We start from the raw sequence: 13,068 nt of genomic DNA, 5'->3' as shown, positions 1-13,068 counted from the left end.
TCCTTGTCGGTAGGTCTACTGAGAATATAGCCTGTTTCCTCTTCCTCTCCATGCTTGCCCCTTGAGGCTGACCTTTCCCCTCCTGTGATTAGACTGCTGCACCTCATGCCTCCTAAGCCTTGTCTCTGATTTCAGCCTCCTCCCAGTTGTTTCCATCACTCTTTTGATTTACATTTCCAGGCCAGACATTCTCCCTGTCTTTATTCTCTCCTTACCCATGCTTCAGTGACATCACTGTCCTTTCTCTATTCTTTCTTTTTCTCTTGGGACTCTTCAGTTCCTATGGGGCGTCTCCCCACTTTTGTCTTTTGATATATTTAAATCTGGGTCTTGGTTGTGAGAGTCACATGACACATTCTTGAGTGATGCCATTGGTAAAGGTGGCAGTGATTTCTCAGATGGGGAACTATTCTTTAATACCATGTCTCAGAGTCCCAGTAGATGACAGTCACCAGACTACAGATCTAGCCTTTGGTCTGGGAGCCTGCCTCCTGGGAGTGTTTCCTTTGCTTTCTGAAGAACTGTGTACAGCGACACCGTTGCTGCCATCCTCTTTTTCAGGGACAGCTTCACCTTCTTGGGAATGTCCGCCCCTACAGAGCCCTGACCTCTATGGTTCTATGGTAACTCTAAGGTTACTTGAGGTTGCTGCCTTTTCCACCCAGGGCTGCCTTATTCTCTTCCCATGGAGAAGCAGACATTAAGCACCCTCATGTACGATCCGATGATTTAACTGCACGATACATGCCTACTTTTACTCTGGAGTTAATAATCATGCATCTCCCCAGATGTCTTGCATTTGATACCAGAAGTTCCTTTGTAGTCATGGTTGTATAAACAAATGTATGAAATGTTGAAAGAAAACTTGTCAGAGTATAAGTAGATTATTCATCACTCCTCTCTGGCCTTCCCTTTCCCCTTCTGTTACCTCCCTGCTCACTCTCCTCCTTGCGCTCCTCCTCTTCATCTTACTCCTCTTTCCCTTCTGTGCTGGGCCTTGAACCCAGGACCTGGAGTGTGGTACAATAGTGTTCTACCACTGAGCTGTATTCCCAGCCTCACTTCTTCTTTCTAAATGTAGACTGGATGCAGCTTGGGTTTCTTAGAATTGAATTCTGTCTTTAGACACATGCTATTTATACTTATGAAATATAATTGTTACCCAGGAAATACTTGCTTCAGAAGTGGAAAGTTGACCAGGTGGCCTTTAATCCACTCAGGAAACAGGCAAGCAGACCTCTTGAGTTTGAGGCCAGCCTTGTCTACAGAGTGAGTTCCACGACAACCAGGGCTACACAGAGAAACCCTGTCTCAAAAAAACCAAAAAAAAAAGGGGAAAGTTGGCCCTGGGTTTGTAGCTCAGTTGAGTGCTGTGTAGCATGCACGGGGCCCTGAATTTGACCCCTACCCCGCCAGGAGTATAAAGTTGGTGAATTATTTCAGTGAATAAACTATTTTAGGATTGTTGTTTGCATATCTTCTCATCAGAGAGATATGTAAAGAGCAGCTTTACATACAAGTTCCAGTGTGATAAAGTAAATAGCATTCTCAGAGATGAGCTGTTGCCAGATTTGGAATAAAGTGACCAGAAACCCAGAGGTGATGATTTTTCTGGACCATCACATGATACTGGGGTTGTTTACCTTTTCTTTTCTCTTTGGGTCTTCTAGAGGGGTATTCGATGCTTCCCTCAAAATGGCTGGCTTCTATGGCTTGTACACCTGGCTGACTCACACCGTGTTTGGCATCAATATTGTCTTCATACCGTCAGGTAACAACCGTGTACAGAACTTCAGAGTTAAGATACGCAGTCTGGTGGCTACAGGTCTGGTCTAGATCAGCCTGTCTGCAGTGCACTTGTATTTTGCTGTAGCCCTGTATCCGGAACCATACCCCTTGCACAGAAAGTCCTGTGCAAGTGTCGAAAGAGTAGATGTCCTTGCACTTTGCACAGCATTGGGCACATAGATGGCACTCAACAAATTAATTGAACTAATTGGCAGGCAGTGAGCAGGTTGTTATCTCATCACTTTGTCCCTTGAGGGATAACATCCCAGGGGTAGGATGCATGTTTCTGTGCCTGTTGTGATCTGTTCTCAGAGCAGCACTTCCATTCGACAGGCACCACACAGACAAATGACAAGCTTGTTCTTTCTCCTTTGTTGGTGAATTCAGAACCCCTTCCGCTTTTTCCTTCTGTTTTTGTCATGTTTCCTTAACTCTCCTTCCTGCCTTCCACATTCAGCTCTGCTGTCACTCTTCTACTTCTGTCTCCCACTTAGCTGTCTAGGAACCCACCCTGTGAGTGTCATGCACAGAGACCACACGAAGCTATTGTGTGGTCATCTTGAGGCAGGCAGGAAAGGTGACAAATAGATGAAAACCCATTATTCAAGGTTACCCAAATGGTTAATGGTTGAACCAGAACAAGAATCCACATCTGTGTAGCTCTTAGTCTGAAGGGAACCAAAGAGAGGAGAGTGCTTGGACTGCTTTGGAACAGGGCAAGCTTGAAGTAAAGTCCTCTTACAGGACTTTGTTATATCTAGTTACTTTTTTTTTAGTATCAAAGTAAAGAATAAAAATTCAACCTGAGATTTGGATTGACTTGAGGGTCAGGACTTTTTGCTAAGTGTCCTACAGCTATATTTATAGAACTGGATTTTAGCCATAGGACAGTAAGATTTAACACTTAAGAATAACATGAACTATGGGCTGGAGAGATGACTCTGGGTTTAAGAGCATTGACTGCTCTTCCGGAGGACCTGGGTTCAATTCCCAGCACCCACATAGCAGTTTACAGCTGTCTATAAGTCCAGTTTCAGGGGATGTGACATCCTCACACAGACACAATAACAATGCACAGAAAAAAATTAAATCATTTAGAAAAAAAGAACATAAGCTAGACACATTAGAATAATTTATAACAACTTTTTAGATAAAGAACTGTTAGCTGGGTGGTGGTGGTGGTGGTGGTGGTGGTGGTGGTGGTGGTGGTGGTGGTGGTGCACACCTTTAATCCCAGTACTCAGGAGGCAGAGGCAGGTGGATCTTGGAGTTTGAGGCCAGCCTGGTCTACAGAGTGAGCTCCAGGACATCCAGGACTACACAGAGAAACCATCTTAACCTTGCCTCCCTCACAACAACAACAACAGCAACAACAACAAAATAGTGAACTGTTATTTAACTAGGAAGTTCAGTTAAACAGGCTCTACCAGTCCTATATAACTGAAGCTTGTATTCATTTACTTGTTTGGGTGGATGTGTGTGTGTGTGTGTGTGTGTGTGTGTGTGTGTGTGTTCGTGTGTGTTCAAGACAGGGTTTCTCTGTGTACCCTGGCTGTCCTAAAACTCACTTTGTAGATCAGGCTGGCCTCAAACTCACAGAGATCCACCTGCCTCTCCCTCCCCAGTGCTGGCATCAAAGACATGAGCCACCACTGCCTAGTTGTTTGGGTGTTTTTTTTAAGATGATTTTATTTTATTTTTTTAATTTTATGTGTGTGGCTGTGTATGTATTTATTTGTACCACATGTGTTCAGTGCCTGCAGAGACCAGAAGAGCATGTCAGATCCCCTGATCTGGAGTTACAGTGACTGTGAATGCCATGTGGGTACTGGAAACCAAACTTGGGCCTCCAGCTGCAGTGGGCTCTTTTTTGGGGAGGGAGAGGAAGATCTTGAGTTCTGCTGCTTTGTTACTGTTTTGCCAGTGACTTTGATGTGCTTTTCCCTTACTCGTGTGTTAGCTTTGGCAGCAATCCTTGGAGCAGTGCCATTTCTGGGGACATACTGGGCAGCAGTACCTGCAGTTCTAGACCTGTGGCTGACACAAGGCTTAGGATGCAAGGCCATCTTGCTCCTGGTCTTTCATCTCTTGCCGACATACTTCGTAGACACTGCAATCTACTCTGACATTTCAGGGTAAGCGGTTCAAGTTCTTGCTAAGTCATAGGGGGTTTGGTTTTGGGAAGAGATGGGGAAGGACTGGTGGCACAATTTTTCTGTTGGGTAGCCTTCTGTGATCCCTCTGACAGTGAAATTTGGATGTAGAATAATATTGCTATGATAGGGGTATGATTGTTATTATGTAATTAATATGTATTTATTAAGCCCAAGTTAAGATAAAATTATGCATAATTCTGTTTTGATTTTTGTGGCATTTTGCCTAGGAAAGAAATATTACCAGGCATACCTAAAATATTTTAAATACAGTAGAGTTAGTTATTTCAGTGCTGTTTTGCCTTTGGAGAAAATGATTATGCAATTGTGTGTCTACAAATATGTGTGTCCAGCATAAGGTGAATCTCATCATGCTCTAATGACTGTGCTCTTCATTCATAGAGTATCTACTATATATGGTTCATGATGAACACAACTTCAAGTTAAAGCTAGTCAAAATTTGATGATATGATAAAGATTTATATTTCTAGGTTTTGATACCTGTATAGAGATTGCATCCAGTCCTCAAGCAGCTTGTCACATGTGTCCAGATTCACATTGTTCATTAGAATCTCAGTCCCAACCAAATGGATTTCCATCTGTGACTTAAAATTCAGAATATGGCCTATGAAACCCATTTATTATGGACAGTTAATGCATCTATTATCTTCATTATTATGACGTTTATTGTTTTGAGGAAGGCTCTCACTGTATAGCTTAGCTAGACCTCCCAATTCACAGTCCTCCTGTCTCAGCTTCCTAAGTAATGTAATTCCAGTTGGGGCTCACATCTGTCCTCATTCGGTGGACTGTCAGTAAATAAAAGATACAGTAGGGTTGATTGCCTGTGGAGTGGGAGACGAGGAGGAGGACCAGGCATGGTGATACACGCCTTTAGTCCCAGCTCTTACTGCAGAGGCTGGTGGATGATCTCTGAGTTCAAAGTGAGCCTAGGTTACACAGCCAGTTCGAGGCCATCCAGGGCTAAATAGTGACACTCTATCTCAAAAAAGGAAAAACAAAATCTAAAGGCCAACTGGACAGGGCCTCAGCTTCTAGAAACAGCTGTCTTCAGCTATTTTAAGAGTTGTATGGTGACTTATTTCCTCATACATAAATTAAAGTTAGAAAATAATTTGGAACCATGCAGAAACCCCATTGAACCAGAGTGAAATGAAACAGGCAACTTCCTCTCCTTCCTAGAGGGGAATTTCTATGCCTACAGCTTGAGAAGGAAAAGTGAAATTGCTGAAAGTATCACCGGGGTCTGTGATCCCAGCGGTCAGGAATCAGCGTCCAGTTGGAGGCCCACTGGGGCTACACACTAATATCCCGTCTCAGCGTCAAAAGCAGAGCCTGGAGCTGGAGAATTGTCTCCGAGGTTAAGATGTGTATTCTTCTTCCAAAGGACCTGAGCGTGGTTCTAAACACCTACACTGGGCAGCTCACAACTGTCTGTACCTGCAGCTCTAGGAAATCCAAGATCTTCTTCTGGTATACAGCCATACAACACATACACACATACACAGAAGTCAAAATTTTGAAACAAACAAACAAAAAGCCTAGCTTAGTGGTGCACAATTGTAATGTCAGCACTTGAGAGGCGTAGGCAGAAAAGTCACCAAAAGTTCAAAGCCATTTGTTTTACATTGTAAGCTGCAGGCCAGTAAGGGCAGCAGGGTGAGACCCTGCCTCAAACAGCCAACCACAGAACCAGTGCTGTGTGGTTTTAATGGGTTTAAACAGGATATGATTTACCTTGTGCTTTATATATTTAAGCTTTGCTATACATTTTTTATATTAAGGGTTATAATTTAAGATTTATGTGTGATTTTTTGATAAATACTTTATTTGATCAGTGTTATTAGGAAATGAAAAGTTTGGTGTAAATTTCATATATATTTATTTTATGTTCATTGGTTTATTTTATGTTCATTGATGTTTTGCCTGCAAGATCTGTGTGAGGGTATCAGATCTAGGAGTTACAGACAGTTCTGAGCTGCCACGTGGGTGCTGGAAATTTAACCTGGGTCCTCTGGGAAAGCAGTCAGTGCTCTTAACTGCTGAGCCATCTCTCCAGCCCTAAATTGTATTTTTAATTAAATTTTTGTTTAATTTTCTTCAAACATATTGTTTAGGGAAAGTCTATGTGACATATGTGGGCCATTGCTATAAATCTATTTTTAGAAGAAGGAAGAGAGCTAAATTATGAACATCATGTTTTTGTTTCCTGAAGGCTGACTTACCACGGTATCTGTTTGTAAACTGTGATATAGTATCAAACATCCTTCCTGCGTATGTAATTATTTACCCTCATTAAAATGTTCCACTCATTTGTGTTATTTAAAAACTGGAAACAAACAGACCATGACCATTTCTTCATCCTTCTGACGTCAGTGGTCAGGGCTTATCTATGCTGTGCTGCTGTATCTGTCTCCCTCCATCCCATCATGCCAGCGATGCCGTGATAAGATGCCGTGATAAGCTGCGGGACAGTTATGACTCCTGTGAAATAAAAGTCTTGGCCTTTGTTGACAGATGCCTTCCTTATGTGGCCTTTTATTACACCTGTGCTAACCGTATTTTCGAAGGCTGCCAAAGGTCTAAACTAAGAATAGGAATATTGACGTTACTATTTTTTACAACTATAATTATTGTTTTATTAAAGAAGCCATAGTTAACTGAATGCATGCTAAATTGTACTCACTGTTACCCTTAAAGGCAGTAAACCTAGCAGGCATCTTAGGTGACTGGTCTTCAGCCAGCAGTAATCTTCAGGAAGCTGTGTGGAACGTTACAAACTACTGATAACAGCTAGTCCTGTAAGAAGAAGCATATGCCACTTATGGGTACATTTGCAAGAAAACCCTTGTTTCTCAATATTATTATACCGTTCTGATTTTGCATTGACGTAATCTAAAGAAGCTAGTGGTGGAGTAAAGCCTGAAATCCGAGAGAACCGACATTGTGTTAGAAAGTACCTGGGGTTTACTCCCCAGCTGCTGCTTGTTAGAAGTCGCATGAACTGGTGTCCTCTTTGTTTCAGAGGAGGTCATCCTTACCTGACGGGCTTAGCCGTGGCAGGCGGAGCGTACTACCTGGGCCTGGAAGGAGCAATCATCGGGCCCATACTTCTCTGCATCCTTGTGGTTGCTTCCAATATCTACAGTGCCATGCTAGTGAGTCCCACGAATTCAGTGCCCACACCAAACCAGACACCTTGGCCTGCTCAGACTCAGCGGTGAGTTCAGCAGCATTATGGTAACCATGTGTAGTCATAGACTGCTCTTGTTTTCAGTGATTAGCTGTATCTAGACTTGGCGGGGTAAAAGTCTCTGAGCACTCATTATCTTGCAACATTTCCATTAGTCCTTAAGGTTTCCAGAACATTCTCAGCATCAGATATTCTGCGTATTGATATTCAGACTGTAGTCACTTCAGAATAGCCCCACCCCCACCCCAGGGTTTCTCTGTGTAGTTTTGGTGCTTGTCCTGGATCTCACTCTGTAGACCAGGCTGGCATCGAACTCACAGAGATCCGCCTGGCTCTGCCTCCCACGTGCTAGGATTAAAGGTGTGCACCACAGCCACCTGGCCAGAATAGTTTTGAAGGTGGTCTAAAGTGTACTGTGTACTCCTGAGGCATGCCTTGTTTGGTCAGCGTTTTTACCTGTGATACTCATTCTTTTTCATGTTTTCTGACATACAGTCAGTATGGTTTTTTTTTTTTTTTCTCATTTTTTAGTGTAGTATTGAAAGACATCAAATAGTTGTCATTTTATGGCTGTTAAAAGACAAGATTCTGGGGCTGGAGAGATGGCTCAGAGGTTAAGAGCACTGGCTGCTCTTCCAGAGGTCCTGAGTTCAATTTCCAGCAACCACATGGCAGCTCACAACTGTTTGTAACTCCAGTTCCAGGGGACCTGACACCTTCATACCAATGCACATAAGTAAAGTTAAATAAATTATTTAAAAAAAAAAAAAAAGATGCAGGGCAGTGGTGGCACACGCTTTTAATCCTAGCACTTGGGAGGCAGAGGCAGGAGGGTCTTTGTGAGTTCGAGGCCAGCCTGGTCTACAGAGTGAGATCCAGGAAAGGCACAAAGCTACACAGAGAAACCCTGTCTAGAAAAACCAAAAAAAAAAAAAAAAGACAAGATTCTGTTAGTTATCTGGTGTGTACATCCTAGTGGTTGTGAATTGTATTTCACTAGCTTATATCCCTAGAAGTGGAATGTCTACTGTGTATCAGGTTTAATGTTAGAAACTTGCAAAGTAAGCCAAGGGTGTTGGTTCATACCTATAACCCCAACATTTAGGAGAGAGAAGCAGGCAGATGATCAGTTTGAGTACTCTGACAGCAGTTTGGGCAACATAGTGACCACTGTCCCAGAATCACACAGTGAAAACCTTACAAAATGGACTTTCTGATAGTTAAAATCGCGCTGGTTATGGCAGAAAAGTCATGGCGGCAGGGAGGCCTGGTAGGGGAGAGAGCAGAGAGAGAGGGTGGAGGTCCGAGTCACCCAGCTGCTGATGACAGCTGTTGATGACGTAAGACACCAGACCTGGAGGAGTGAGGGCAGGATCCTAACACTTTTCTATGTAAAGTATGCGGCTATACAGCCTAGCAACAGTTTCAGGATGACATTTTTTAAACTTGTAGATACCTCAGTGTGTTGTCCAGCTTGTCTTGAGTGGGAAAGCACCGGTTTCCATGTCATTATGTATTCTAATGTATTTGAGTGCTCCATCTGACAGTCCACTTACACCTTTGTGTTTCTGTGTAAAATCCTTTTAAAGCATGTGCTGCTCATTTTGTTTTAAATAGCATATCTTTTGAAGTGAACATAGTGGCTTCTGAGTTGGAGTCAGCTGCTCAGGAGCCCATTGGAGCTAATAATTTTATTTTGAGACAGGATCTTCTTATATCACTGTGTAGCCCTGGCTGGCCTGGAATTCAGAGATCCACCTGCCTCTGCCTCGAAATGCACCCTTTAATGATGGCTAAGAAAAGTCAGTTTCCTTAGGTGACTGACGAAGGCCTCATCAACTGGGTCTGACAACACTTGGACTAGATCTTTTCTCCCTCCCCCCCCAGCTCCCCAGGGGGCTCCCCCCCCCTCCTTCTTTTTCTTGAGGCAGTCTCACTGTGGAGCTCAGGCCAGCTGAATTCACGTTCCACCCTTTAGGTTCCTGAGTTATGGTGTGCACTATACTACCACATCACTTTGCTCTTTGCTTCAGTAGCAGGTGCTCGGGAACCTGCAGAGTGGAGGGATAGATAGCTTCTTCAGAGCACTGGGGAGGGAACCACAGATCTTGTTATCTGTTTTGCTGTTATTTTTTAGGGGTGGGGTGGGGTGTCTTCTAATGATTTTTAATATATAAAACAAGAGTTACTTTAAGATGAAACAAAAGAAACCAGTGTATAGAGAAAAGAGACCTCTTTCTCTTCTCCTGGAAGTAGGAAGTTGTATCGTTAAGCAGGGGTTGCTGGGAAGGATGATGTGAGGACTAATAATAGCCACCATTATTTATTTCCTTCAGTCATTCATGTTTGTGGACAGTTTTGTTGTGCTTATTGTGAAAAACAAAGGCTTTGACTTTTCTCTGCACAAAAGGTATCAGATCGTGAAAGTTTCTGAGTTTTGGCTCATGTTAAGAGTGAGCCACTGAAGCTGTAGGTTAGTTGTTATGTGCGTGACTTATCTGACAAGTCCACTGACCTGTGCAGCCCTTGATGGCTATGAGTTTTGGTCCCTTTTGTGGGGTGATTGACTCCTCACAGATCTTCAGTTCTGCTGGTTGGAGGTAGCAAGCCCAGCTGCAGCCAGGAGCAGGGAAGGGGCGATGGGTTGAAGATGCAGAGATGCTGTAGCTCAGTACCCTGTGCTAGTACATAGCCCCACTTGCAGATCTGCCTGCCGTTCCTAGTCCAAAACTCTCCCTTCTCCAGAGAAAAGAAATTAATTTCTGCCAAGGAGAGGGGAACAAGGGACTGCTGCTTGGTGTGGCGGAAGTGGGTGGGGATGCTGGAGGGGAGGTGGTGTCTTAGGCTTCCTTAGCAGATGAGTGGCGAGTCATTGCTTAGCTCCACACACCATTCTCATGGCTAGCTCATGGTACCTACTTCCGAGCCTTAGGGGATTTTGCTGAGTGAATTTAGGTTGTTTTAGGCTCCTTCTACTACTGGCTTGGAATTTCTGCTTTTCAGGGTGACCAAGTGCCAGTGGTTACCTATTGGATTCACCCCACCTCCCCCTAGCTATTAATAGGTGCTTGTACTGGCATTCTGTGTTTGATGCACCATTCTTTTAGTGGGCAGTTTTAAAGGGATGTTTAAGTAGTAATACACATGACACTTCTAACATTTATTGAGACTTACTCTGTGCTGAATCCCATGATCAAAACTTTGTGTGTCTTTTGAGACAGGGTCTCTCTATGTAGCCCCAGCTGGCCTGGAACTCACTGAGATCCACCCGTTTCCATCTCCTGAGTTGTGGGATTAAAGGCATGCATGCATCAGGCCTGGCTCTGCAGGTGTTCTGTTCTGAACCTATTAGTGTTCCCATGATGCTTAGATGAAGAAGTGTAGAGATGTTAAGTTGCCCTATGGTCACATCGTTCCAAGCTTGCAAGCTGACCTGTTTGTACTAACGTTGTCTTTGTCTTTGTTTTTCCTAAATTCTCTGTCACCCAGAGCAAATCAACCACTGCATTTTCCCTGGGTGTCCTCACTCAGTACCTGTCCCCTTTACCCCTGGAGCCACCAGCATCTGAGCTGGCTTGTCTCTTGGGTCTGCTGTAGCTACCAGAGCCTCCTGTCTGTTTGTCCCCTTCCTCTTGTTGTCTAGTCACTGTTTGGGAACTGTTTTCTAAGCTTGTTTCACTTTTGTTTTCATTCCTGGGAAAACTTCTCCTTTTCTGTGCCAGGAGGCAGCATTGAATAGTAAGTCACCAGGGTAACCATAGTCAACCACAGTGTTAATCTTTTTTTATACATTTTTGTCAGACTTTTCATTCATAAATGAGAGAAATGAACAGTTATGTTTCATTTAAACATACAGATTTCTCTAAAACTTTTAAAGATGCCAAAGGATAAATTAATCGATAGGATTTTGAGAAATGTTATAGATCATTAGTTGTGAAAACATTTTCAGGGCTTTTCAAAAGCTCTACCTGAGTTTGTTTGTTGGAGAAAGTTTTTAGCTGACTTTGCCTTTCTTCAAATTCAAAGACACAAACTTGGACAACACCCAAAGAAATATTTACATAAAGAGTTGTTTGCAGCCATGGTTCTGGCAGAGGTGGGGAGTGCCCCCCACCCTACCCCATGTACACATACACACATGCATTGTTAGAACTCTGGATAGAGGCTGGGGATCTGCCAAATACAGTGTTCAGACATGGGGACAGTGTCATTGCTGAGAGATGATCAATACATAGATGGGTGCAAATCTTTGTTGTTTACTTTTTTTCAAAAGATGATAACAGAAGTATTTAAGGAAACTTTTGTTTCAGTGTTCAGATCTGTCACCAGGTGTTTTTGTATTCATGGTGGATTTGGTCATATAACACAAAAACTCTTTCCAAGCCCTGGGCTCCATAGCCAGGAGTTGTGTTTCTCCCTCATACCTGTGCCTTTGAAAGAGGAGACGTACCTAGTCCTCATGTTCTGAGGTCCAGGAGGCTTAGGTCACTGTCTTTGAAGCCTCCAGACAACTGAGCATCGTGAGTACAGTAGCTCTTGTATAACATTTGCCTTTCTTCCCTTTGACCTTGAAGGACTTTGTGCATTGTACTTCAGCCTATTCCTCCTTTATCTATCCTATGTGTTTGTGTGGACTGAAAATGGTTAACACTAAAGGCCTCTGGGAGGAGGTTGCAGGATTGTGGGATTGCTTTTGAAGTTAGATTTGCTTTTTAACCTGTTAAGGAAAAGCCTTGTGCTGTCCTTGCTTTGTTCACACTGCTGCCTGGACTTAGTGCACTTCACACTGTGAGGTCTTTTGGTTCTGTTTCTAATGAAAACATGGAGCACTTTGTGGTAACTGATGGCTGATTTGCTATAAAAACAAAATTCACTTTGCTGGACTTGGAGGAGAATAATCTAAAGAGGAACAGTGATATAACATGCTGTGTTTATATGGTCACAGACTAAATGTAAATTTGAAGTTGCTCTTGAGGGCCTGGAGAGATGGCTTGGTAAAGACTAATTGTTGCTCTTGCAGAGGACCCAGCTTTAGGTCCATATGGTTACCCACAACCATCTGGAACCCTAGTGCTAGGGAATTGGATGCTCTCTTCTGGGTATCAGACATGCACATGAGGCATCTACATACATCAGTCAAATTTTTTTGATTTTGAAAAATGCTAGTGTTTTAGGGTCAAATGTCTTTTGTATTCCTACCTAGTGATTCTGTTAAGGAGAAGTATGGTTTCTTTCTAGATGGGTGCTAATAGACCATCCATATATATTTCACTTCAGGTAAATTTGCCTCAATAATAGTAACAATGCTAGTAATAAATCCCATCACCCATCACCAGCTGAACTCAAAACAACATAAAGAAGACAAATTATTTTTTACTTGTTTAAAAGAAGTCCAGAGGGGCATTCCAGGTCTAGTGTGTTAAACAAATGCCCAAATCCAGTCTCTCCCTATCAGAATGCTTTGCTAGCTTTGACTTGTGGCTTTCTAAGGTGGATACTGGAGCTCATGTTTATTAATAAGCTCTACCTGCCCGTTTGGCTGTCTGTAAGCCCCTCAGCTTTGCCGGGTGACATTATGACTTAGGCCAGTCAGTCATATCAAGGGGTGTTTAGCCACCACTGTCCTGAGGTAGGAGCCTTTGTGCCGCAGACCTTTCTCTCCAGTCAGGACACCAGCTGGCACTTGGCAGTGCTCACTTAGCCTGTCTCATGTAGGACAGCCATAGTACAAGGCAGGTGATGAAAATGCCTGCCCACCTCTGCCTGGAACTCCGCCCTGCAGGGCGTGGCTTCTGGGCTGCTCCAGGGTTCCTACTTCCTAACAGGAGTCTAGCTACTCAGCATTTATTCCGATCGGCAAGACTTAATCTCTTTAATATCATCCTATCTATTTTCCAGCTAGTTAGAAGTTCT

The 13,068-nt window shown here is 43.3% G+C and overlaps 1 protein-coding gene across 4 annotated transcripts in view; it reads left to right on the top strand.

Moving 5' to 3' along the window:
• Tmem245 (transmembrane protein 245) overlaps window positions 1-13,068 on the top strand; it is an 81,008-nt gene that overhangs the window by 62,811 nt on the left and 5,129 nt on the right. For all 4 annotated transcript variants that reach the window (XM_042271198.2, XM_006985275.4, XM_006985276.4 and 1 more), the window contains 3 exons: window positions 1,671-1,771; window positions 3,749-3,923; window positions 6,988-7,182. In XM_042271198.2, coding sequence (XP_042127132.1) covers window positions 1,671-1,771; window positions 3,749-3,923; window positions 6,988-7,182 — 471 coding nt within the window. The remainder of the gene's footprint in view (window positions 1-1,670; window positions 1,772-3,748; window positions 3,924-6,987; window positions 7,183-13,068) is intronic.

The sequence above is a fragment of the Peromyscus maniculatus genome, chromosome 2, assembly GCF_049852395.1.
Source record: "Peromyscus maniculatus bairdii isolate BWxNUB_F1_BW_parent chromosome 2, HU_Pman_BW_mat_3.1, whole genome shotgun sequence".
NCBI lineage: Eukaryota > Metazoa > Chordata > Mammalia > Rodentia > Cricetidae > Peromyscus > Peromyscus maniculatus.
The sequence above is the reverse complement of the archived record's forward strand: the minus strand, read 5'-3'. Positions and strand labels throughout refer to the sequence as shown.